The 27,447-nt window shown below is 43.9% G+C and overlaps 1 protein-coding gene across 1 annotated transcript; it reads left to right on the top strand.

Annotated features, from left to right (window-relative positions):
- The first annotated feature begins 22,757 nt into the window (after positions 1-22,757).
- On the top strand, positions 22,758-26,348 carry FGF4 (fibroblast growth factor 4). Its single transcript, XM_075092603.1, has 3 exons — positions 22,758-23,498; positions 24,316-24,419; positions 26,172-26,348. Exons 1-3 carry the CDS (start codon positions 23,195-23,197, stop codon positions 26,346-26,348), a joined length of 585 nt encoding a protein of 194 aa, XP_074948704.1. The 5' UTR covers positions 22,758-23,194.
- Positions 26,349-27,447: the final 1,099 nt, after the last annotated feature.

The raw sequence follows: 27,447 nt of genomic DNA, 5'->3' as shown, positions 1-27,447 counted from the left end.
TTGTCTTTCACGTTCTTCACTTGTGGGTGTATGGGCTCAGAAGGCACCTGTAATGGGGAACAGTGTCGCGACACAAACCGACTTGCAGCTGTAAATGTTGCTTTACACACTTTGTGACCATTAAAGTGACAGCAAAAAGAAGTGACCAACTTCTAAAATATAAAAATGAGACTTGAAAATATTACCTGAATAAAAGCAGACACATAAGTAACCAGTGTAAAAATTTTCACTTGAATTTGACATATTTTTCTCCAATTTGAGGCCAAATTTCATTCTTGTTACTATCTTCAGGGAAGCTACCAGGCAGAATATATGTCAAAGAATTCACTCTGCTGGAGTGATTTGAACCAATTTGTACCATAAAGTTCAGCTTTTCAGCTATAATTGCTTGGATTGACCCAGCACAGTCCGGTTCCCACCATAGGTGGTGGGACTTATTCTATTACTCTCAGTGGACTTGAATCATTTTCCACCTGATGGTACAACATTGTGAGAGCTTAAACAAGGTTTTGGAGTATTCTGAGCCTTTTGTAAATATGTGCAGTAACAGGAGGGGGCACGTTCGAATAAAATAGTTATTTATGTGTAAGCGAAAGGTGCCTTGCTTTTTGGATGTACTGTTCCTCAGATGGGAGCACTGCCCATAACCATGGTGTTGGGAAGGTTTATTTCAGCGGCATGAATTAGCAAAGCAGAGGGAGAATATGTATAAATCCTTAGGGAAGTTGGTAAACTCGTACCGCTGTGAGAACTGAAGAATATAACAGAACTGAATAGCTTGAATAAGGCAGAAGTTTCTTTAGTTCACGTACCTCCCTCCTCTTCTGTTAAAGAAGATTTTTGTTCTTCCTTCTTGGATTTTAAGTGGTAAAATGCTTTGCATAGGGAGAAAATGTATTGAATTGATTGATTTTATTTTTTTTAAGCTATCTTAAATAGTGCCTTTGAAGTTCACAGTGGTGCTCAAGTTCAAAAGTCTCCTGTTTCCTTTCGGAAGGTTTGAACAGTTTGGGAAGGTGAACAAGCAGATCTATAATTAAAGAACAGTTGATGGTAACTGTCCTCCTTTGTTAGCATTCTCGGGCCACCTCCAAATTTAGACGGTTAAAGAGAACTCTGTCCCGTTTTAGTTCTGCAATAGTTTAGATGCCACCACTGCATAGCAGAAGAGAAGCCTTTCTGAAATCCAGGGAGCATCCCCTTTCTGACCACAAAAACAAGCTCACCGTCTTCACTTTAGATATTCAAGAAAATGCTATGCTTCTCCACAGTAACAATCCTAAACACTAGTGTCTCTATTGCAGTCTGAAATGTCTGGGTTTGAAGAACAGTGATTTGTTTGTGAGGAGAATTTAGAGACATCCTTGTGCTAGTGCACAAGTAAGTAAGAAGCAGGGGGCAGCAGGGCTGGCTGCAGAGCTCCTGAAGGATCCAGCCCCGGTGGGGTGCGCAGTTCTACTCACTTGGAAATATCTCCGGCACCGGCTGCTTGATTTTGCAAAAATTTGTCCTGAAGCAAAGAAAACTAGGTCTGAGAGTGTCAAAATGTCACAAGATCTCACACTAAGATGTTTTTGAGTGGAATGCCTTTTTCATTTGGAAATAACCTTTTCTGGAAGTACTTCATGGAAATTTGATTACACTGTCTGATAAAACATCACATGTGATGACCTGTGATGACCAGCCACAAAAGATATTTTGGCTTAAATCAATTTTTACCTTTTGAAATTATTCCTTGCGTGGATTTGGGAGGAAGAAATGGGCTCATTCATAAAGCACAACCAGAATTCTGTGTCTTTAGATACTTCATCAACTATGGCTCCCCAAAAAAATTGACAGCAGAGCAAGGCACTGAAATGTTACTTTATACCACCAGAAATGCACTAGTGTGAAGGAAGTCTGCTGGCAGTCTCTGAGCCAGCGGCACTAGAGGATAGGTGACATACATTACTCGGCACAGCATAGTTACAGTATGATTGTACATGCTTGGTTTACAGTGCAGACGTTGGAGTCTCACAGGCATGTGTTGCTCAGACCATGAAACCAACTGAAAATTATTCTTAAATCCTTAGACATTTTTTCATGGCAACATGGGTCTAAAACTACAGCAGCAGAAACTGAGTTTATTTGTGTCCCATAGTCTGTCTGCTCCGAGGATCTGTTAGCCATATTCAGTAGTGTGTATGGAAAGAAAACCCTCTGGATCAGATTAACCCTTTCTTTCTCCAGTTCTGAATGAAGAGCACGTTGTATTTCCAGTGCTTTACTGCAAATGAATTTGAAAATACCTATAGGAAATTGAGATGCTCTAAGATCTTCCCAGAGGGGAACCAGAACGGTAAACAAAGCTCTTCAGAATTAAGTTTTTCCTTTTTTCTTTTTTTTAAACACCCTAGATTTCCTAATCTAAATGGAGCAAGGTGATCCTACATATCGTTTGCTTTTTCTTAGAGAGCTCAATGCAATGTTAAGTTTCCTCATATCTGTATCGCACAGACTAAAGTCACTCTCTCGTATATCATCCCTTTCTGTGGTCTACTTCTCCAAGCATTTTCGCAGCTGTAGTAAGAACTTGTACCAAAGCCTTCTCCCCCGCAACTTCCCTCCCTATAGGCCCATGTTTTTACTTGTGGTTCCTATACTTCTGTATAGGATTTCAGAGAAGACAATCCCTTCTTTACTTTTTCTCTCCCCTGCTCTACATAGATAGAATACCTATATAGGTAAAGTAAGAACAGCCTCCTCCCAGAAAGCCTGACAGCTCGCAAGCAGCCCAGTGAACTCCACCACCCTTCAGAAAGAGCCCCCTGAGCCGGAAGAAAACCCCAGCTGCTCCAGCACACCTCTCTTAGAGCATGTGGAGGGCACAGGTTCAAAAGTTCCCTACATGTGTGCCCAAGGAAGGCAGCTGTTGATCATCCTCTGGCCAGAATCAGCTCCTTCCTTGTTAATCCCCATAAAAGACGTGGCTACCTCTGCTTGTAGTGTCTTCTCAAGGGGTTGCAACAAACCCCACAACTCACTTCTGAAACTTGATCTGCAGGCAAATATAAGGCTTCAGCTGCTGGAAAGAGGGGTAACAGGGCTTGAACTCAGGGCCTAGGTTACATTTGATAGCTATTTGGGTTTGTAATTATGCAGAGATACTTTGAGGCAGGACAATAAGGAACTGGAATTTGATCAGGTTTAATAGCAGGTTGGGTACCTCCTAAGAGGAGGGTACCCAATCTAGGGGTTTTTTAAATATCTTTTACTAAAAGATGAGGATGGATTCCTGTCCCATAGCTCAATGTAAGGTAAGATTACTTTAATATAAACTTAATACTGTTTCTTGGTTTAAGTTCTAACAAATGTTGACTTCTCTGCCAAGAATAAAAAGTAAGAAAGCTATTTTTTAATTTTAAAAAATCAATATAAAATAAACCTTATGATTTTTGCAGTGGCCCTGTCTCATGACACAAACCAAATGCTCTAGCCAGCTTCTTTTCCACATAAAACTTACATTTAAAACAAAATTCTTATCTGTACTGATACATTTCTTGTATAGACTTCCCATGGTATTTACAGCGAGATGAAAAACTCTAAATTTATGGAATAATAAGGTTCTTTAAAAAAAAGCTTTAAAATAATACAATTTTATAAAGTCTATGTGTGGGATATTCTGGTGTTTGAATATTGGAACAAAATTCCAATTTCAGAGGTGAATTAGAAGGGTAGGCAAGAGTTTGCTTTCTTGGTAAGTTTTGGAGCAAATCTAGCTTATGGCCCACATAAAGAGTATCTATGGTTAATGAAGGAAGATAATTATTTCAGAAAACAATGAAGCATTTGGTCAAAAACCTGTGGAAAGACTGAAGGACTCTTGTGCTTCTTTTCCATGCAACCTTGATAGAGCGGAGTCAGAAAGCAGACGTGGGTGGATTAAAATGCAAAGAGAGGTAAGAAAAATGCTTTTATTCCTTGAGCTGCTATGGTGGTGCTGCTCCCTCCACAAGAGTGATAGAGGAAAAAGAAAAGCAGCAAGGGCAGGTGGGAAGAAGAAACAGAACCAGTTCAGAAAACTACCCTGGAGAACCCTGCCTGTGGGGTTTTTTATTCTGCACACACTTCCATGAATAAAGCACTTTAACTGAGGCAAACAAAATGCATATTTTCAGACCAATGACATAATTTACTTGCAGATGTGGTACTTCAATTTCACTTATTTCTGAAGAAAACTCCTACTTCTTATTTGGCTGTTTGTGATGGCAAACTAATAATACATTTAGAAGTTGCAAAACCATGTATTCAACTTTGGTGGCACATGTATAGTTGTGCTTGGAGACCCCATGAGAAGAGCAGTTCATGTTATGCAAGGAAACAACAAGATGTGCATGAAGGCTGTTGGAGGGTCTGACAGTGACCATTTGCCCATCACGGCAGCTGTGGGCATGAGCCCCGGGCGCAGTCCTGCAGATGGTAGAGGAAGCATGAGCTGGTGCAGCTCTGCACAGGCTTCACGTGTGATGGTGGGGAAGAAAAATAAACCAAGTGCCAAGCCAGGAAACAGACTACTATCATCCTCAGTGGATATTGTGATTTTGCAAGAGCCAGTGCAGCAGAAACTAGTATTATGTTTCAGAAACATGGCTCAACTCTCCAACCCCATTGTATTTGAGCTACTGTTCAACCTTGGCGCTATGAAAAGCAGAATTTTCAATTAATTCTACATTTAAGAGAGGAAGGATGACCATTTTTATTGTTCCTGCACACATATAAACCCACCCAAAGTTCCAGGAATATTAGGACTCTGTGAGATCTCTTCCTGCTTTTTGCTTTTGACAAAAGTATTCAAAGTAACGCTAGGTCTTTCCTTTTTTTTTTTTTTTTAATAGCTTTGTGCAAACTTTGCATAACTTCAGTACAGTTATGAGAGTGGACAATGGTTTGTGGGCCAGCTGAATTAATTGCAAATTGATTTAATGGGTCAAATTACTGAATTTGAGTAACCAAGGTTTTGAATAACTGAGATACTTTTCAAGGTAAGCAATAAATACCAGGGATAGAACTGTATTATAGGAAACAGAGACTATGACTGAGCTTTGGATAATCAAGATTCTAGTTTGTATCATGTGTACTTTGCCAGCAGCTGATCCCTATAGGAACAAAAAAGTAAGAACATGTGCAAACTGCAGTATGACACTACCACTGTGACCTCGTCAATGACTTCAAGGTCATCATTAGGAGAGTCTTCAGCTTCTTTTTTTTTTTTTGCCTGGTTGCATGTGGGTTGTTAAGATTTATTACAATCATTGCAAGAGAACACCTGCTAAATGTCAGAAGATTCCTGGGAAACTTCAAGTGTTTTGCTAAGGCAAAACTACACCTTTTACACAGCTTTCAGGCATCGAGCTCGATGGAATACAGTCTAGTCTTCATTGCTTTGTTCATGCTCGAAAGCAGAAGCATAACCGCAAGTGATATTCAGAAAAATATTTGTCCTCCAGACAAATTTACCTGTGTCTAAAATGATCCATGTCTTGCTTCCTAGGATTCATGATATATATCATACTCTGAGCAAGGACCAGATCCTTGACTGAAGCCGCTTGGCGTTGCTGTGCTGGCATTGGTGAAGCTGTGAGGAGTCTCACCAGCTGAGAACTTAATCAGGTGACTAAGCGCTGTCTAAACGTATTAGCAAAAACTAAATTTGACCTGTGAAATTTATACTAAACAAACATGGAAAAATATCTTAACTTTCAAATTTCTAGAGGTTTTTGCTGAATTTTGCCATGCGTCTCCTTCGGCTGTGTTGCAGTGTTTTTCCCCTACATCACCATTTTATTTTCAGCTCAGTGATTCTCTCTCTTTCCCCCCCACCCCCCCCACCCCTATGAGCGATGAAACTCTGTCTGCTTTTCAAGACTAATATATGGCCCCTGAGTGAAGGCAAGGCTGTGATTCAAATCAAGAGTTCTGTTGACATTATAATCCTTAGGAGCACAGCTGGAGCATTTCATGAACGGTAGCAAAGACCCTCCATTGATTTACTGCCTTGGTATTCAATCAGGAGTCCACGTTCTGTGTCGTTAGCTGCAACATACGAAAAATAACTCAGTGAACTTCTAATTAAGGCATTTAGCTTCTTGCCTCTCTTGTAAGAAAAGATTTGTGCTATATATGAGATGCTGCTGCTTTTATGGATTCTCCCCTATTTTTATAGCAGGAGGGCTTCAGGCCCCAAGAAGGTCCTGTAGGCTATAAATGGGATACACACCAAAGTTGCTCTCTGACCCTTCCAGGCAGAAGACTAAGCAGTGCGGGATGGCAGGAATTTTCATGCGTCTCCCCCAAGCTCTGCACCTTTTCTTTCTGTTCCAGTTTTACATAAACCCTTCCTAGCCATAACCATCCCTGAAACACACACACACAAAACATTACAGTTCTCAAGAGAGCTGCAAAGGGGATCTACAGCTTTGCTTCTGGGCAGCAAATAAACCCTTCCCTTTCTGCAGTGCCAGTCCCCAGCCACAGCATGCACGAGAGCAATTTCGAAGCCGTGCTCTTTCTCGTCTCGCCCCTCGTTCCCAGGGAGAGGGCAACCATGCTGCCAGCCCCCACTGACCTGAAGATGAGAGTTCCCTAGATTGTTTCCAGCTTGCACTGCTAGCCCCGCTGAATGAGTAGCACTTACAGTATTTTTGGGGTGGTGACTCACAAGAAAGTCATGAATGCCCCCTCAAGAGGCTGTCAAAAGCCCCCTGGTAAGAAGTGGGTTTTTTTCCCGTTTTCGTTGTCCAGGCTGCCTGCAGATATTTCCACAAGTCTCCGACACAGTTTTTCTCAATTCATGGTCCATGCAGAAATTGGTATCCTAAAAGGCAACAGAGAAGAGATGCAGACCCTAATCTAACACCATTCCTGTTTATCACCCCTATACTAATAGCCAGAACATACCGCCCCTCTAGTCATCGTAGAGGGTACCAAAGTGCCAGCCAGAACCAAAGCCACTGATGCTCCCGAATGCCTTTCACTTGCTTATCTGCCTGCTAATTTCAATGGTACTTCAGGCAGCTGGAAATTCAAGGGTTTAGGGGTAAAGGCATCTTGGCAGATCTGGTATCAAATGTGTCAGTTTTGGGTGTGGTTTTTTTGTTTGGTTGGTTTGGGTTTGTTGTTATTTTTTTCACCCTCAGAATGTGCTTCAGAAACTTTACTGATCCTCTCAAAAATAATGTGAAGCAGTCAGGGATTGTTATTGCAGGTACTTGTATCTCCAAGAGTCATGAAGTTTAATAACTTGATCAAGGACAAAGGAAAAGCTGGTGTTGAAGCACAGTCTGAAGTCAAAAAAGAGCTCAGAACAGCTGTAAGATCTGGAGTTATGTTATATTTGGATTGAAAGACAGCTGTGAAAAGGAAAAATGGCATATGTCCATTTTTTTGTCTGAACACACAGCAGGAGATAGAGTGCTTTAATAGAAGGTGTTGCCTGCTTACCTTCTTTCATCTCTAGCATTTACATTCTTCAGGTGCCTTCACTGTGGTTCAAGCCCTAGTAGTGCCTGGGTTTCCAATCGCCCTTCTCTTACTGAGCCAGAGTTTCAGCTGGTCAGAGATCTGCTAAAGCCACCCTGTGCTGCAAGACGGTAGTCAAGAGCTGCCCTGATGTCTCTTGGTCCATCTAGAGCTTAGCGACCCAAAGCTTACTGAATAATTCTTCACAGGGCCCATCACTGTTTTATCTGAATGTGGTTAGGGCTGAATCCTCCCAGAGGTGTATCGTGGCAGTATGGCAACACTACAAAATTGCAAGGCTGGACCTCAGCTCAGCAGCGATCCCACCATCAAGGTGATCCCCCAACCACAAAGATCCCATCACCTTCTCAGAAGTAGGCCATTAGAAACACTAAATAATTCAAAGGGAATTTCAAGCCAAAAACTTTTGAGCCTCTAAGCCTCCAAGGGCAAACCAGAGCAGACCTCTCCACAGGGTCTGAACCCTGTGAAATGTGCAACCATGGGGGCCAGCCTCTCATGCCAGAGTAACCCTGCAAGTGGATGAGTTGCTGCTTCCCAGGGTGACCCCCATGCTGGGAAAAGCTGGAACAGTGTCTGGAGATACCAGGCAGGACCGTAAGAACAAAATTCTGCACGTTCATGGCCTTTTTGGAAGAATTCTATCCCCTGTCAATTTGCTATGAACAACTGGGTGGAGAGACTGGCTATGAACAGAAAGGCTGGCTTGCCTCCTTCCTTATTTAGGGGTGCAGCATCTGCTGCAATGAGGTCCCGATATCTTAGTGAGCCTTTGGGGTGTAATGAAACAAGCAGAATAATAGGTGATTTATGGCTGTTGGTTTATTGCTGATCTACAGTCACAGCCAAGGCATTCACTGAAACTCCCTCTCAAGAACTGTTCAGTATATTCCTTTTGAAAATATTTAGCTGTGATTTCTCTCGCTGGCGTGAAGAGGAAGAACTGTTACTGTATCTCACTTTCAGAACAACGAAAAGCTTTCTAGTCCATGTATGGTTAAAGACTAAGCGCAAGTGCTGTAGGAGTAACAGTATGTAGATAAACCGCCATGAAAAATCTCTATTACTGTTACTTTAAAAGTATTTCTTAATGTTATTCTTGTCAAACAAATAGAATATTCCATAATATTCTTTCCGCTTGGAGCCCTGATTCTAACTTAGTGAAACTCAGTGGAAAAAAACCCATTCCACTGACTTAAACAGTGCAGGATCTGACACTATTAAAATAATGTCATGTAAAAGAATGAGAGCGTAAGGTTTATGATTGCTTATTTGGTGGGGCTGGGGTTATCCAATGGGAGAAATACTACCAAAGTCCAGCGAGATATGGTTACCAGGCAGGAATCCCAGGAGATTCTGTTACCACACAGGAATCCCATGAGACAGTATTATCAAGAAGGAATCTGCAGTATTCAGTTCACCACAAGGCAGTAATATTAGATTTTTAGAATTAAATCCTGTGGTATCTTGTTTTATAAGAGTTGGCACAGAAGGAACAGAGAAAAATGCAATGGAAGAAAGATGTCTCCCTGGAACCTGAGCTGAAAGCCCCAATTGTTACACTGATTTTTAGCAGAAATAAAACATCGCAGATTTTCTCAAGATCCTGAGGTATTTTTACTAAATGCGATATCAATCACTTACTAGTGAAATCATTTTTCTTTTTACAAAATAGAGGTTTGATCACTAAAGTGCCACGGCCCAAATACTATTGTGACTGTTTTTTGATTGACATAAACAACTTTTGGATTGTTTTAATTTACAATAGGTTTTACTTTCATCACGAGTAGTACTACTTCATAAGTGTGCAATACGGCTGGTTTACATCAGCACTAACAAAAATAATGAGCTCTTCAGGTCAGTGTCTTACACTGCACGTGTGATGCCTCACACTGACGTTTGCAGTATTTGAACAATAAATATAGAAATGTAAGAGAATTAATAAAACGATATTTGTTTTTCTCATTATTTTTTGCTGTAGTGCCAGCAGTGCTGGCGTATTTAGCAAGAAGTGACTGGACCTTTGTTTCAAGAAGACCTAACATCATTTCAGCCTCTCTCTGGGGACTGGCCACTACACCTATAAGTTTTGAGGGCCTTTTGCCAGCAACGGAGAGCATTCTCAGAGAGCTACCACCAAGCTGCCCAAAGGAGGAAACTAAGGCTTGCTATTTCCATTTGATCCCAACAGCTAAGTGTGAATGCTCATCTTCTCTTAAATGCAATATTTTGCCTGCCTGTATCAGGGTCCACCTTTATCAGTATTTAATCAGAGAAACTCTGATCAAGGACAAAGTTCCCTTGACATGAAAAGAGTTTGGTGTGAAGAGGCAGATCAGTTTTGTGATTAGCCTGAATAAAGGCTGAGTATGCGTTAAATTAGGACCTAATACCAGGTTCCAAGTGTACTTTTAATTCATCAGTGTTTCTAAATAGGTCCTTTCAGAGACATGATCTCTGAAGCTGGGCTTTGGAAGGTGTGACAGATGCAGTAGGTCACAAACTCACATGGCCCCACTCCTCCACACGAGCAGAGCAGAGTCAGAAACTTATCATAATGGGTCATCTCTCAAAAGTTTATCATATTGAGGAAAACTCAGGACTTCAGGTGAGAAGGTAGAAGTGAGAGTGGAAACCTGTTGAAAAGAGCATTGGTAATCTATGCCCGGAAATTTAAAAGATCGATCAACAGGGGTGCCAAGCATAGCCGCGAGGATCAAAACCAAAAGCCATCGAAGAGCATGCAGTAGCCCCACAGATGTCCTCGCTCCTTGGACGCAGCCCTCAGTGTGACACACGGATGGCCGTCCCAAAGCATCACGTCCCCCTGCCTGTGCCGACAACAAAGGTGTCACCCGTGGGACAGCATCAGGTATTCCCAGTGCTTTTCAAAGCTGCGGAAGGACTTGTCCCTGGCATTCAGATGTGATTACAGCAAGCTGAAGAAAAAGAAGAAGGAGGTGGCAGGAAGGAATATAAAACTCAAGAGGCATTAGCCTGTTTGCTGTGTTTGAGAATACATTTGCTTGAGTGCCTGTGAACAAGAAAGCAGGCACAGCTGAATAGCAGGCTTAAGGAAAGTCAGTTTAGCTTCAGAAGAGGGTGTACATACACTGATCAGATCTTAACCCTAAAAGACATAATCAAACAATAGTGTGAGCATGGAAAACTTCTGAATGTGCTAAGTGGGCCATTAGAAAACACAACACCTATAGTGGGGGTATTGGTGACACAGAGGTACGAGGCAGATTACAGAGAGAGATTACTGGTAATGACAGATGGAGAAGTTACTGAACCCACACATTGGAGAGATGCAAATCACAACCATAGTGCTTTTGTGATAAGGATTTCAACTCAGTAGGTAATGGCTTGGGACCATTAGTTCACATACCATAGCTTTACCCAACAGCCCTCATGCTAATGGCTTGCAGTCCTGGTGACAACAGGGTTGCATGACCCCAGCGGTCCTGAGGCAGCCAAACCACGGGGTCTTTGTGAACACCTGAGGACTCCCCACACGCCTCCGGTGCACTTTTTGCTCAGTGCATGACAGGTACCTTCTGTGCAGAAGGCTATGAATATTTTAAGGGGAGCATCATTTGTGAGTGAACCCCGCAGTGAAACTCATTCTCTGCACAGTGACCGATTTCACATGTTGCTACAAGAAGGAAAAAAAGTCTGTGTTATCTTGGAAGAACTGACAACATCAGTATGTTCAACCTCAAGCTGAAAGCCAGGCCAATACTTTGTGGATCATTTGAGACTGACAGTCTGTCAGGGAAATCTCCTCATCTATAAGAAAACATCGACGTTTCACAAAGTTTGTCTCATCCTGCTTAGCTAAACATCTTTTTCTTAATATAATGTGCTTCTAAAAGCTTTTTCTCTTGTATTGCAAAGAAATCATTCTCATTTTCACTCGTTTCTCCAGAGCCTTTCACAAACACTTTCTGCATCGTCCATCTCACCAGCAGCTTCTCCTGTGCTTACCTGTACCCATGACTATGCAGCGTATATTTTCAAAAATGTGACTTAGGAGCCGCTCGTTCCAGTGACAGGGCGGTTTTTGCAGAGTGACTTGATGAAGTCAGGTGGAGTTGCAAAACAGCCTATGCGGCAAGTCACAAGATTGAGACTTGGAGCAGAAATCTGGTCATGAATTTGGTTTGGGATTTATTGCTCGGCAACTTAGAGCACAGCTAGTCAACAGCTGGCTCTCTAGCCAAAACACACTGGCAAACAGAGAAAAATTGTCATGGTAACAGCGTTACAGCGCATATTGCAGTGGCACTCTGGTCTACTAAGGGAATTCCTAAGTGGTACCAGAGTAAAAATTATGACTAATAATAACCAGTAATAGTAACTAGTGCTACTACTAATAATAGCAATAATTATATTTATACTATAACAACAGTGAGATATATTTGGCTAGTATTTGGTGATTCCAGATTGCTGTTTAAACACGTCTGGCTGATTTCTTATAAGCTTTCTGCTGAGGTATTGCAGCTCCTCCAGCAATATAAGGTTAGTCCCTGAGCTAAAGTGTTCTGTATGTTCCCCTCTGCAGCTAAGGGAACATATCGCTTATCCCCAGTCGTCACAGAAGCTTAAATACTATATAGTAATTTGCAGCTTTGTCATAAATGAGTATGGTGTTGGCAATGGAAGTGCTGAGGCCCCTGAAGGAGCAGCAGTACTACCACAGCACGGCTTTGGGTACAAACCGTTGCAGCCCCCAAAGGGAAAAGCTCCTGAAGCCACTTCGCCAACATCATCAAATCATGACCTGATGTGTTTGGGAGCTAACTCTGCAGCCTGTGTTCATGTTGAGTTGAAAGCACCATGAAGCATGAAAATGGGTTGCAAATCACCCCTCAGGCTCGCTAAAAAAATAAAAGCAATTTGCTGCTGTTAAATAATAAACTACAACAGCGTACAAGGTTTGTTCCCATGATTCTGAATTATGGCTGCACTTGCACCAAAGCTGCTACAGGAGGGAGCTTTGGGGTAGCTTTTTATTTACACTGCAATTTAGATAAACTACTGTGGTGATGGTGGGGAGGAGGAGGAAGAAACTTTCTAAGCTCTGCAAAAATCTAAGGTGGAAAACCCCTTGCCAGCACAATTCTTCTCCCTCCTCTCCTTTGTCCTCCCAGCTCCCCAGCAGTGGCCCCAGGTAAACCCCTTCCTCGGGCAGTGTGAGAAAGAGGAGGGGAGTTCAGGAGGGAAAGGAAAAGACATCTGACTGAAGGTGTAACACATCCCCAAACTGCAGTACGTTTGTTACGGATGATGCTGCTTGCCACTTCATATACTGCTAGTGAAAACTCTCGCTACCACCAGAAATAACATTCTTATTAAATAATTTTGGCAGCAGTTCAGTGGAGACTTCCAGGCAAACAAACAGGGTAGCTCTGAGGTCTCCCTGGCTCTGGCTCTCTCAGATACTTTCCAGTCCCCAGCCAGTGGGATTTTTACTCAGGTCACAGTCCAGCACGCCACGAAAAAGGCTGCCAAGCCAGGCTTTCCATCCACCCGCTTAGCATAAGGTAGAGTCAGCACCAACAAACACCCACCTTCTCTGGGCTTCCTTAGTTGACAGGATCTTTAGGACTGGTTCAATCTCTCCAAGGGGTGCTCTGGTTTGATCTAGTCCTGGCATAATGTCTTGATCAGCTTCAGCTCCCCTCCTTCTGCAGCAGCTCTTCTTGTGTGGGACAAGACATGACCTGCCCCATCCTCTTCTTAAAGCCAACACAGAAATAGATAGGTGCCGTTCATCCAGGTGGCTGCACTGGTGGTGACCAATAAAGGCCAAACGAGAACAACCTGACTGCAGTAATTTGTAATGACAGCATGCAGAAATGCCACTGAAAACCAGCAGCTGCCTGGGAATTTTGGAATACAAGTCAGTCAGCAGCTCATTGTGTTTGCTGTTTCGTCCTGTTTGTGGTTTGATTTTATCTGAAGCCTTAGACCGATTTTTTGTTTCTCAGAAAAATAATAATGGGATGTACAGTGTGGTAGACAATAGGAATGGCATTTTACAGTAAGGTCTATTGTATCACCATTATGTTCCTTTGTCTTCCCATCCAAGAAGCACTCATAGAGACCCGAATGCCTTTTATTTTTCTGAGTTCCCGCATTTGAACTTCAAGTGACAAGTAGCCTCCTAGTATGCTGGGCCAACAACTTTCAGGAATACAAATTTACAAATTTAAAAGTGGAAGGAGGGGGGAGAAGAACACAGATTAATTTTGAAATTTTTTTTTAATGACAGAATCCTTTCTCACCCAAATACTGGTACCCAAATTTAATTTTTTATCCCCTGAAATAAACGGCATTCTGAAAACTCCAGATAATTTAATAATACCTCATTCTGGCATTATGGTGTTTAATTAAGGCAGCCAAAAATATTTGCTTTGCAGTTCCAGAGCAATGTTAAATGGCCATGGATGAACTGAAACCAGTCCCTCTTATTTTGCCCGGTTCTTCACATGCTGGAATAAACTGCATGCAGCTTGTCCCATGTAGGTCAAGAGGAGCTCTGCTGTGCTCCTTTTGTGGTGAAGGGCGTGCTTCAGTGGTTATTATAAGACTGTAAGACTTTGGGGTTCACAGGGCTTTTTCTGGCCATGTCTCTGACTGAGTGGAATATTTTGTGACTGTATATAGCACGTGGCAAATAGCATAGCAGTGACTGCACAGCACTGTCTGAATTCCCTGGGCAGGGAGTTTTCCCTTCGTTATGTATCATTCCCATCCCACTGTCCTGATTCCGACAGCTCGCGTGTACATCCTCCTTTCCCATTAATATAAATAATGATGTACATGGAGATTCATATCAAAGTAATCATTCTGAAAGGCTGTGCTCTGAACATAAAAACAATATCTCTGGTAGGGATCGGACTTTCTGTAGGCTCAGCTTCTTCTTATTTATCGCATTGTCTCAGGAAGTTACATGGAAATGAGTGAGAATATAGTATATCTCAGTGTCTTTCACAAAATAATTTACCCATTATTCCAGCTGGGTAGCAGCAAAGTGAAAATGTTGGAGCTGTGGGACATGCTCTGCTTGCATGTGACAGCTAACCGGTTTTAGATGACCACGCTATCACACTCAATGTTTGCAGGACGTACATATTCAGGAAGGAGATTTGGCTTAGTTCCATGTGGCTTCCAATCCACCAATGGAGGGAATCATGGGTTAGTCCTGGGAAACCATTAAGAATACCGAAGTCTTCGTTCTGTTGTTGGCTGCCTGGTTTAGGGCTGTTTTCTTCTCAAGACAGTCTTTAAAATGGTGATTTCAAGTTTGCATTTAAGTCGTTCCACATCTTAAAACCAAAGAGCAGTACTAAGCAAGGCAAGTATCTAAGCTAATTTCCTGGGGATCTCTTCCCGCAGAGCTCATTAGCAGTATGGAAACTGTACGTTCTCTCAGTCCAAATATAAACATATTTTGAAATGGAAGAAAAATCATAAAAGGAACGTTCATTGCTGAGAGCTAAGCAGGTTGTGTGGCTCCATTGAACAAACAGACTTAAAGTCCAGTCCTGTTCCTTCTTTCATCTACAGGAACAAAAGCAGACCCTGAGAGAAACGTACTCTTCCAGCAGTACTAGGAACCACCCAAAAGGAGATAAACAGTCTCTCTCTTTTTCTGTTTATTTTTTAACCTGCGTGTATTAGTTCCTGTAATGCTTGTGTTACCGTAGCCCTCGTAGCTTTATTAGTGAGCTGAGAATGATGGAGGGGAAACAGGTAATATTAAAACGATTGACTAGAACTAAGTTGCTCTGGGCTGTAAATGGCAAGAGGAATTAAATGATTAAGTCAAAAATCAAGCAATACAGTATGCCCTCTCTGCAGGTTTCTTGGTGTCAAGGGGAGTTTTCTGGGCAAAGATCATTCATCCAAAACTTATTTACTTATATCTTGCATGATCCAAACTTGGAGTAAGAACCGGCTCCCACTGTAATCTATAAGGCCTGTTATTAAACAGCGTAAGGAGAGTGAATAACAAATGTGCCAAAACCTAAGTCAAATCTTCTAGACATGTCTGATGACAGATGATGGATGCGTCTGTTGACAGATAACCTGTTTAACACACTTCTGCAGTATGTTTCTTAGCTACGTATCTCGCTTCACAGCTTTTCTTTCCAAACATCCCGAAGGGGAAGAAATTACAATTTACCTAATATATTACTGCTGTCGTTACCTTCAAGCAACATAAAATTCGATGAGTAACCTCCATGCTGGTTGGTCTTCAAGCTCTAGAGCTGTTATCTGTGTGTACTTCGTGGTTTGCAGTTTACTTTTCAAAAACTCACCCAGCAAATCATAAAGTTGTTTCTGGCTGACTTTGTCAGGAGTAATGCAGCGCTGAACTGGGTACTTGTCTGAGCAAGCTGTCTGCTAAATCGTGTTTTTATGTCTGTTTTCAGGGCCTTTTGTGTGCCAGAGTGCAAGAGGAAGAAAGTTTTTGCCATTGCCAATACCACTGGTGGTTATTAGGAAAGAAGAGTAGTTGGAGAGGTTTCAGGATGCCTATTCCGGCCCCCATCCCATGCGGCCCCTAAGGTGCAGAGCTTGTGCAAAATCAAAGGAGCCCAGCTGTGTCTCCTGGTGCAGGTGAGTGCCGTGGTCCTGCTGGACCCCTGCAGCTGTCCTGTCCTTGGGGGTAAAAGTCAACATCGTAGGTTCTTTGCACGCTGCGCCATGTTGGGAAAACAACTTGCCTAGACCCGGCTTTGAGAACCTCCACAACCACAGTTCATCAACCCCAACAGATCACACAGATCTTCCACAGCCTCTCTGGTCTTGATTCCCTCTCTGCTGCCCCAGATGTGGGCGAAGGCATCTCATCTGATGGCAGCATAGCTGCCCCTCACCGCCACAGCGAGCAATGGGTTGGGAAGGAGGATAGCACACCCAGCTCACGGAGGTATTCTGAGGATACGGCCACTACCTCCTCAGAGGACTCAGACCTTGCAGTGTTGAGCACCGTGAAAGGTCCAAAAGTAAATAAGGAAAAGAGACATCCATTTGTTTCACGGTTGTGACGCTAAAGGTCAACTGGAAAAGCTAGTCTCCTACATGCTCGGAGAGGTTATGAATTGTACAGCTATGTCCATATATGTTCTGACAGATTTAAAGTGGTGCTTTGCTGGGAAGTTTTAAAATTCAGCAATACACGTCATTTGCTTACAACAGCCAGTTTTCTTCACATTAGCCACCGGTAAAAAATGATTCATACAAGAGAGGCCACATGTTGAACAGACTCGTGTAAACCAATTATGCTACTTTCAAAGTCAGCTAAAACATTCTCACACAAAAAGTTAACTTAAGCTACTCTTTCCCACAATAATAATAATAAAAATAAGCTTAACAAACACTTACCCTGATTCTCAAAACTCATTTTCTATTATGTTTCCTTTAACCAGTTTTCTTTGGCAGAATGTCAAGTAATGTATCAGCAGAAGTATGTGTGCCATAATCTGACAAAAGGAAAAAAATGTATATTTTTAGTTTTAAAGTGCTTATAATTTCAATAGGTAAAGAGAATCAGGACAAGGAAGAACAAAATAGCGTATGCAGAAATGTCAGCAATGAATATGAAAGTATAAGCATGTGAGTTTTAGCATAAGAATGAGCCTGGCTGGGAACTAAGCTTTCTAAAAAAGACTTAACACTAGTAACTGGAGCCCTCTGAACATATTTCTCCATCTAGGTTCTTTGCAGACTTCCCCTCCAAACTTTGGTTCAAACTTCATGAGGATGAGGGCTGTGAGGCTATGACAAGACCCTGGGACACGACTGCCCTCAGAAGTGATCTGGTTTGACTGATGACTTCCTAGCACGTGTCCATTGTCCCAGCCCACCGAGTCCTGCTGTTCAGTAACACAAACTCCAATGATACTCCTGAGGAGTCCTCAGGCCCTCCATGTTCTCCACTCATCTCACCACCCCGCAGAAAAACATCTCAGGGTTCAGGAACTGACACTAATCACAACATCAAAGAGAAATCCCACATAATGCTGCCAAGGGTTCCTCCCTTAGCTGGTTCTCATGACACCGGTGCCCAAAGCTCATTTTCAAGCCAGCCATAGTTCACATATTCAAGAAAGCAGCGGCATCATAAAGGTGACTGCAGGAGATCCACCAGGCAGGACACATCCTTCAGCCCTGCAGTTAAGGTCTGGGTGTTGTTTAGCCATCCTTTACTGTGGATGTAACTCCATGAAGGGCATTTGGTTCTGTGAGCCTGTCGTCTTGTCCTGAGGGTGAAGAGAGTAGAACAGCTACCAAAACAGGGGAAGAATAGTGGACAACAGGAAGTACGTGCAGCAAAACCAGTTGAGAACAGAGCAAAAACCAATGGAGCAAAGAAAACTGCTGGAAATATGGAGCAGTAGTGACAGTAGGGTTGGGAATTTTTGCTGGGGGGAATGCATCGTGAAAGAAAAGCATGGAGCAAAGCTGCAGCCTGCAGAAACAGGATGAGAAGCAGATGGTATAATAGATTGTTCAGACTTGTTTCTTCACCTGAGAGCGCTTCATACGTCAGTCAGTGATGAGGACAAGCAGGATGAGGAAACGCCTTGTCATGACCACATCAGGTTGCTTGGCTAAGAACAGCCTTGGGTCTCCCAGAGGGTCGCTATCACCACACCACCCCCTCACACCTTTGAGCTGACGTTGCAGAAACAGAAACCTGATTGCTCAAAAGCAATAAAAGCAAACAAATCAAGCAAAGAAACTGCAAAAAAAAAACCCCGCTGCTAAGACACTGGATGTTATTCACAGAAAGTCAAACATCTGTGGCTTGATCTTGCAGTTGGAGCTCCTTGGTGCCCATCCCTGCAGGAGCAGGTGTATGTGAGCACGGTCACAAGCTGGAAGTGTGAATTACATCATCTAAGCTACTGAAGACCTATAGTAGCCACACAGATGGGTGCAGTTGTGTCCTCTCCGATCTCTGCTTTATACAAAGATACACAGAGATGTACAACTACTCAAGCTCAACAGCAGCAGAGGGAGTAGCTGTTGAAAAAGTCCATGCCCATCACAAGCAAAGAGATGTTCAGTCCTCTCACTGAATCAATCCAAATACACTGGAGAGAGGTTATTGCTGCCTTTGTTAACTGCCCAGCATTGTAGCTGCCTGCTGCTATACTCCACTGCCCTTTTCAAATATATAACATGACAACATCACTCGAGATAATAAGATTTTGATCAGGGCAAGACGCTCACAACAGCAAACAGCCCAGGCACACAGAGATCAAATAGACCAGCTGCAAACAGAGAGGGAAAAAAAACAGAAGAAGAGTGCATATGACTCGCTAGCTTGTGTGTGGGTATGCGTGTTATGCAGGCAGCAGAGGCCTGGATGGCGAAGGTCTCCCAGCGACCCCGGCCATTCGGGGCTTGGGCCCCCAGCACTGCACTGCATTCCTGCCTGCCTCCTCTCCCGGGACCACTGCCCCTGCTCACACAGAGAGGCAGCCAGACGTGAACGTGAGAAAGCTTTCTCAGGCGAGTCCTTGCTGCAGATCGCTGGGTAGTTGTTTTCCAGAATAATCATAATTAAAAGGGGAGTGTGCAAAGGGGAAGCTGGGGTACAGGCTTGCTTTTTTACCATGCCTTCATAGCATGCAAACATGGTAAAAGGGATTTTTTTTCCTAACAATATACTTCTCCATGCCCCTTGAGGTCCACTCCCCATCCCTCCAGATCAAAGGATCTCGGTACAATATTTGCCTTCAACAAAAGAGCTCATGAAATGATCTTTCAGGATCATTTACATCTATTTACTGGGGTTAATAAATATGTAAATTGATTTTCAAATTGTGGACATAAGACCCTTTAGAGATACAGACACAGAGCCAACTTCGGATAATTGCTGTGCCAGTGCGATTGCAGAATATTATCCATCAAGTTTGTAAAGATATTCCAGATTCCTCCTTCTTTTCCTTTTTTCTTTCAGAATACGTGACATGGGGCTTGAACCTGGGTGTGGACCTGAATTCTGTGAATCCTTTCTTCTTTTTTATACTCTAAGCCTAGAGGAATTTGGAAAGCAGAGCTGTCTGAACTGTGACATCCCCATGTGCTTCTGAGGAAACTGAGCCAATACAAAGATTAGGACATTTTACCTGTCCTAATATTTAAATTATTGCTGTGAAAGACTGTGTGACACAAGGCGTAAGGGTCACACAGCAGCAGAGCATGGCATGAGATGGAAGATTCAGTAGAATTAATTATGGGATGATCTGGAGACACCCAGCTCTCCCTCACTGTGTGAAAGCTGATGGCGTGTTGGAGGGTTGGTTCCTGGCTCTGCCCTGGAGAGCCTGGCTGACGGTTTCGTTGGTTTCCGTAGGGAATATGCTGCTTTAATGGTTACCTGTGACAATAATTTCCAACTGGCAATGTCTGTGTTGCAGTCAGCAGGTCTCACCTGTCATTTACACCTGGTGCACATTGAAAATGCTGCAGTTCTACTTTGCTTTAATCCCTATGGTTTTTTCACTGGTACGAACAACTCGGCGATCGGAGGGCTTTGAAGCGTCAGGACTAGTGTTTCATAGGCAGACTGGACACAGGCTTACACACATGTGAATATATAAAATTTGGAAGCTGAACCAAACTTTATAGTTTCATTCTGAGCTGAAAACTTGTTGCTTTTCCTCTCAGAAAGGTTCATTTGATGCATTTATGGAAAGAGTGTCATTTAATTTTGTAACAAGTTTAAGAATGAACTTGTAGACGCATCCCTTATTAATCAGCAATATTGTGATAATGCATTCTGATGTTCTGGGTGCTCTGTGTAATTGTTTAGGACCTGATCTTGCACAGATACGAACTCAGAGCCGAAGAAGGCGTTTCAGGACCACTTTCCATATGTCCCAAAGGGATGAAGGTACCACAGCCTGCGGGGCCTCCAGTGCCCATCCCTAACTTCAAATTTTAACATGCTTTCACACTGACAGGGCTCAGGCCTCAGAGTTCATACCTCTTTGGATGACGGACAATCACTGTCAGTGGTCGCAAGGCCCTGACCCATCAGCTGTGGGTGCTGCACTGTACTTCTGCAGGAGGGAAGCTGCCGGGTGGGCGTGTTGGCAGAAGCACCACTCCTTGGCCTTATTCTTTAGAGGGTAAATAGTCTTAATCCCGAATTCATCCACTGCTGTTTGCTAACAGCAAATAATTCCGATTTTGAAGGGAGGGGGGATCATACTGTTCTAAGGACAAGGTGTCCAGCGCAGCCCCTGCAGAGCAGGGCAGTTTCCAAACCGCTGAGCAGCTGGCCTGTGCCTGATGCACAGCCCTTTCATCCCAAACGGATCCACCAGGCTTGCCAGGCGTGAGAGGGGTCTGTGTGGACCTGATGCAAACAGAAATGCAGTAAATGTCAGTGCATTTAACCTCAATGGATTTACCAGCCTGTAAACTTCCACAGAGAAAAATCTAAATTCTGCTGCCTTTAAACACACACAGAGAAATTAACTTGGTTGACATTGAGACAAAACTACACCTAGGAGGTTTTTACCTCTCTAGCACCAGATTGCAGTCACCCACAAAGCAGCAGCAGTCTCTTCCATCCTGAGAGGTGTGGTAGGAGAAAGACACACACACACACATTCTGTGTATACGCACCTCACAAGAAGAAATAAAAGCACATCATCCAAGTTTGCTTAGGTTTAGCGAAGGTCAGAGATTTTCCGCACCTAGGTGAGCTGTCATCTGCCTTGGGGCAATTCTCTTTTCTCTCGCATCCTTTGCTGGAACAGCAGGAGAGCTTTACTGGCGTGAAAGACTAAACTGCCCTCAGGCTGTAAAGGACTTGAGTCACAAACCACTCCCCCCCCCCCCTCACTTTCATATTAATTCAGGACCTTCCAAAATTGTCCTAAAGTCTCCTCACCTGTTGGTTCTGAAAACCTGTTGAGGGCTGAGGCTTAAGCTAAGGGAGGTGACAAAACATATGGGATTTGCTCAAAACAAAGTAATTCTAGACTGATGGCATCAAAACCTTGCCTACTTTTAAATACTGAGCTTCATTTTCATGAACTTAAACCAAATGAAGTAATTACCTAAGAAAATCTACATCATTAAGACACAACAGCACCCTCTAAGTAAGTGCATGCGTAGTAAAGGCTAGAAAATAATCATACCATTAAAAAGTGCAGCAATACTTGCATGAACAGGCAGCCTCTAAAGCTCAGGACTAAACTCAAAGCTCAGGAATAAACTCGTGTCACTACAGCCCCTATCAGTACAGTGACCAAGAGAGAGCTCCGCGTATCTCCAGAGCAATGCTGTGCTTTCTGATTTCTTAAAGGGATATTTAGAATCAAAAACTTTATTACCACTTTTAAGCACATGCTGCCTCTTTAAATGTTTTCTCTTTATTTAAGTCCTGGCCTTTTCCTTTGTTAAATTTTTTTTTTTTTTGCAAATTCTTTCATTTTTAATTTCTTAAGCCTCCCATGCAACAACTATTTTGGCTTTTAATGAAGGGAATTTTTCTGCATCCAGCAAACTGTAAACCATGTCGCTTGGATACAGCAAAAGCTGAAATTCCACAGATTTCCACAAAGTCATACATTGTGTTTGGGGGGAAAGTGTGCTGGGCATTCTTTGATTTTTGTGTCCTGCATTAGCCTTTGTAAGCACTTACAAAAGAGAGAGAGAGAGAAAGAAAGAGAGAAAGAGAGAAAGAGGGAAAGAGAGAAAGAGGGAAAGAGAGAAAGAGAAAGAGAGAAAGAAAGAGAGAAAGAGAAAGAGAGAAAGAAAGAGAGAAAGAAAGAAAGAAAGAGAGAAAGAGAAAGAGAGAAAGAGAGAAAGAGAGAAAGAAAGAGAGAAAGAGAAGAAAGAGAGAAAGAGAGAAAGAGAGAAAGAGAGAAAGAAAGAAGAAAGAAAGAAGAAAGAAAGAAGAAAGAAAGAAAGAAAGAAAGAAAGAAAGAAAGAAAGAAAGAAAGAAAGAAAGAAAGAAAGAAAGAAAGAAAGAAAGAAAGAAAGAAAGAAAGAAAGAAAGAAAGAAAGAAAGAAAGAAAGAAAGAAAGAAAGAAAGAAAGAAAGAAAGAAGAGAGAAGGAAGCTGCTGTGATGAACGCAAAATATGACCTTTTCTTTTTAAAAGTTTGTGCTGTCCCTCTTGCTTAGCAGCAGCGCTGCTCACCCTTTCCCTTCAAGACGCTTCGGAGCTGTTAAGCATCTAGGGGTGATAATTTGGCTTTCAGCTAAACCGGAGGGCTGCAGCAGGCAGCAGTAGGTGGTGATGTAATAGGTACCAACGCACATGGATATATAAATATCGTGGCCAGGGCTAAAGCGCTATGGCTGAGCTGCTATAGAAGAAGATCAGCACTTCAGACAAGACTCCTGGAGTTGAGATCAAGTTCAGAAGCTCTTGCTCCCGGGATTTCCTCTCCATGCAGCCAGCCCAGGGAAACCGCAGATCCTCGGGGGACTGAGCGCGGGGCTCCCTCCCTCCCCCTCGCCTCGCTTTTTGGTTTTGTTTTATTTTGTTTTGGTTTTTTGTTGGTTTCCTTTTTTTTTTTTTTTTTCTCCCCCCCTTTGACCTCAGTATAAAGTGGGAGCTGGGGGGCGAGCGTATTTTCGGAGCGAGCGGCCGCCGGCCCGTAGCTACGCTCCCTTAAGCCGGGATGCCTCTCCCCGCGGCGCTGCTGCCGGCTCTGCTCCTGGGGCTGCTGTGGCCGGGGGCGGTACGCGGCCGGCCCCCCCCGGGTCGCCTCCCCGCCGGGCCCCGCCAGCGCCGTTGGGACGCGGCTCTTTTCGCCCGTTCCGTCGCTCGACTCCCGGCCGAACGCCGCGACGCCGCCCGCGACGGCGACTACCTCCTGGGCATCAAACGGTTGAGGCGCCTCTACTGCAACGTGGGCATCGGTTTCCACATCCAGGTGCTGCCCGACGGTCGCATCGACGGGATCCACAGCGAGAATCAATACAGTAAGCCGACGACCACCCCCACGGTGGGGCAGGTGAGGCGCTCCGCGACCGCGGAACCGCCCTCGGGGCGGTTCCGCGGTCGCGGAGCGCCTCACCTGCCCCGGAGAGCGGTATGCTCCAAAGGGAGGGTGGGTGCATGTTAGACCCCAAAAAAGTCCATCCGCCCCCGGCACCGGGGTGCTGCCCGCCACGGCTCCCCCGAGGGCGGCGGGCGCCGGGGGCAGCGGGGCGGCGCCGGAGCTCATCGGGCGCTCCGGAGGAGTTCATGGGCGCTCCGTTCAGCGCCGTGCTGGCCCCTTGCCGCCGGCAGGCATCGGGTGTCGGGGTTGCCTCAGCATCTGGAGGGTCCGCAGTCCGTGGGCTGCCCATTCTGAGCGGTGGCAGGGAAGAGCCCAGCTCGCCCCCGAACTTGAAAAGCATCTGCTGGGGACTTAACCCCGTGGCCCCATGACTCTCATATCCAACTGAAACAATAAGATCCGGGCAGGTGGGGGGGGGGGAGATATAAGCTGCATGATGACAAATGTTTCATTTGCCCAAGCACACTCTGGTTTATTATAACCTCCGCTACATAGGAGGATGCCTGGGGGCAAAGTAAAAATAGATACTTAGCTAAAAGAAGAGAGGTCCCGGCATGGGGCATGGGGCAGCACGTGGAGTGTGAGGCTGGGGTTCTGCGGCCACCCACAGCAGTGCTGGGGCATGGGGACCTGCACCACACTAGCGATGGGAGCCTCTGGGTGAGTGCAGCATTGACACCACACACTCCTTCAGGGCACAGCCCTTTGTCCCCCTGATTCCTGTGTCTCCTCTGTAGGTCTGCTGGAAATCTCCCCCGTGGAAAGAGGAGTGGTGAGCATATTTGGAGTTAGAAGCGGACTCTTTGTGGCCATGAATAGCAAAGGCAAACTCTATGGATCTGTAAGTAGCCACCAACTGTGTGCCTGGGGAGGGGACCATGGTCAGCTGGGGTGGGAGGCGTGCATGGTGCTAGAAGCTGCCCAAGCCCCATCCTTGCCCCTCCTGGTTCAGGCAACACGGAGCAGCCCTTGCTGCCTTGCCAACAGAAGGTGTGCTGCCCACGTATGCTGCTTATTGGGCATTTGAAGTAAAACCCACTCTTTTGCATTACACTTCCTTGGTTCCCCCATAAAAACTACAGTCACCCAACCACAGCTATCCATCTTGCCTACCACATAGACCAGCAGAGCAGTCATTTGTGTGGCAAGACCTCAAGCCAGCCTCAGTCCACCTCTTTCTTGTATTTAAGTACAAAGAGCCTTAAGCAAGTATGACAATCACTCACTCCATCTCTCAGAGTGCATTTGAACTTGTGATCAGCCAGGCCCCCACAAATGATCCTTTATGATGAGATGAATCAGTGCCTGTCACATACCTATAGATCATTCTTTGTTAATGGTCTGGATGAGAAAGTCTGTTCCCATGACAGATCAGCATCCTCAAGGTTTGGTCTTATATTTATAAGAAGGCATATCTCTTAGGAGGTAATACAGACCTTTTTTTTACATTAGATCTTTGGAAAAGATAGGGGCATCTTATAAAATGTACTTGGGGTGGACAATAACAGCGCATGTCTTTGCCCATGTTGAGCTGCCCTCCTGCTTTTTAGTTCACCTCTGTGTAAGTTACTGTGAGCAGCATCATTTCAAGCCCACGTTCCTGGGTCTCCTTCCTTACCCATAGCTTTTCTATTTCATGTTTCTCAGGTATACTTTGAAGAAACTTGGTCTGAGGAAGAGACAAACTATGTCGGAGTTAAGTAGGGCATTTTCAAATGAATGAAGACATGAAGCATCCAGAATTATTTTTCTGGTGCATCAGTCCTGTTACAGAGGACTTTAACTTATATAAAAGCTGGGCAGAATCAGCCACCAAAGTGCAAGAGCTTCCTTTGCATCCTTTCTTACGAAGATTGCTGCTTTGGTGTCCTGGATAAAGTAATCCACAGTGCAGTGTTCAGCTTGGTGGACTGAGACCTACCTTAAAAAACCCTAGACTTCTGCCCAATAAGAGATTAGTTCATTTGTTACTCTCCAGATAGCAACACACTTACAACACCTGTCCCTCTTTGTACTTACTTGCAAACGAAACCTCTTCAGTGGAAAGGTGCCTTTTGTCAGGTCTGTTTTCCTGATCCATTACCATGGTGAACCCAACCCCTTCCTTCAATTTTAAAACTAAAGAAGCAGAAAATATTGTCCACTTTGAGTGTCTTTAAAATGCTTCTTTCTCCTCAAGCAACATGAGAAAATACTGGCATTCAGATTTTTCTGAAGCCTCTCAGGCAATTTATTGCTGGCAGAACAACCACTGAGCAAGTAGCTGAGCAGGGCAGCAGAACTGGGCTTGGGCCTTGCCCCACTGCAGCTCTATTAAGAGGTGCCCCTCTCCCTCAAGAGTGCAGGCATAGCTATGGGTGTCCTTCCCACCCTTAGGTGCACCTGCCTGGCCTGGACACCACATCCTTAATGATCCTCTGGCTCCCGAGTCCTGTTTGAAGCTTCGTTTGGGCGACCACTTCAAAAGATTACGAAGGGGGAGGGAGTCAGCTGCACATTTCCCCGCAGCACACCTTCTACACCTGGTAGCAAGAATATTTCCACACCTGATGTTTAAAATTCCTTCCCTCTCATTCTTTCCTTTTCATTTCAGACCCATTTCAATGACGAGTGCAAATTCAAAGAGATTCTCCTGCCAAACAACTACAATGCTTACGAATCCAGGATTTATCCCGGGATGTACATAGCCCTGAGCAAAAATGGAAGAACAAAGAAAGGCAATAAAGTATCTCCCACAATGACAGTGACACATTTTCTTCCTAGAATCTGAGACATCTCCCTTCAGACCTACCTCAGCACAGGGGAAGACACAGGACAAGTTTGGGGAAAAGAAACATGGTGCACTTTTACTGGAGAGTTTTATGCAAGAGTAGGTGTAAGGTATTTAAGTTAATTATTTAAATCTGTATATATTGCCACAAAATTTATTTATAGTTCCGATATTTTTTTTTTAAATTTCTGAAAACAAAACAAACCTCCAACCCAAGGTGTTTCATTTCATGGTGCAACAGTAGAAGACTTCTGCTTTGTGGTTTATTTAAATTGTTTGTAAGTTATCACAGGTGTGCTGCTACTCCGTGTCCTAAACCAGGTGAAATTCAATTCCTCTATTACAATGTTTTGCACTGTTTGTGTGTTGGACAGCGTCTATCGTTTTACATGTGTTTGTTTGTTTGTTATGATGGCTTTGTTCTCCTCTGCGTGTTTTCCAAACCCCCGTGACTCCCAGAGAAGCTCTTGGCCTCCGAGAAGAAGCAGTGGCGGAGGTGCCGGGGTGGGATGCCAGCGCGGAGCCACACACAATGCCTGACCTCCTTTGTGCGGCATTGCTATTTAATTGGAACAGTATCGGTTTACCTCGGTACAGAAAGCACGGTGCTGAAGAGCTACCCCACAAATCTGTTTTTAGATCTGCCAGTGCTGAACTTTGAACTTTCCTGCAGTCAGTCTTAGAGCTGCCAGGCAGCAGCGAGGCTTAAACACCTATATAAACTCGGCAAAGTTGGGTTTTTTTTCTATTTAGATAAACAGGAGCGTAGGATGTTTTGTGGCCCTTAAGGGAAGCTTATATTGGATATGATTGCTTGGCATTAGGCTAAAAAAAATGTGTCTGTCCCTCCCCCAACGAGCGCACTGTGAAACGCTGCCATGAATGAATTATACTTTATTCAAATCAAAATCCCTTTCACGTTTGGAGACTACGTTAATTTTCCAAAATTTGTGAAACTCTAGAATACTCATAAGTTTTCAAAAGGCAAAAATGTTTGCTGGTTTGTAGAGAAAACAAGCTCCACAGAGAGAATTTAGAGTGATTACAAGGAATTGAGGTTGTTTTGTACTATTTATTATTTTTGGTGCAGTATTTGGAA

This window comes from Phalacrocorax aristotelis, chromosome 5 (genome assembly GCF_949628215.1).
Source record: "Phalacrocorax aristotelis chromosome 5, bGulAri2.1, whole genome shotgun sequence".
NCBI lineage: Eukaryota > Metazoa > Chordata > Aves > Suliformes > Phalacrocoracidae > Phalacrocorax > Phalacrocorax aristotelis.
The sequence above is the reverse complement of the archived record's forward strand: the minus strand, read 5'-3'. Positions and strand labels throughout refer to the sequence as shown.

Bases quoted from the DNA above. Each gene is read 5' to 3' on its own strand.
- FGF4 (XM_075092603.1), top strand. From the start codon at position 23,195: ATGCCTCTCCCCGCGGCGCTGCTGCCGGCTCTGCTCCTGGGGCTGCTG. The intron at 23,499-24,315 runs GTAAGCCGACGA...TCTCCTCTGTAG, and splicing joins CCACAGCGAGAATCAATACA to GTCTGCTGGAAATCTCCCCC. The intron at 24,420-26,171 runs GTAAGTAGCCAC...TTTTCATTTCAG, and splicing joins AAGGCAAACTCTATGGATCT to ACCCATTTCAATGACGAGTG.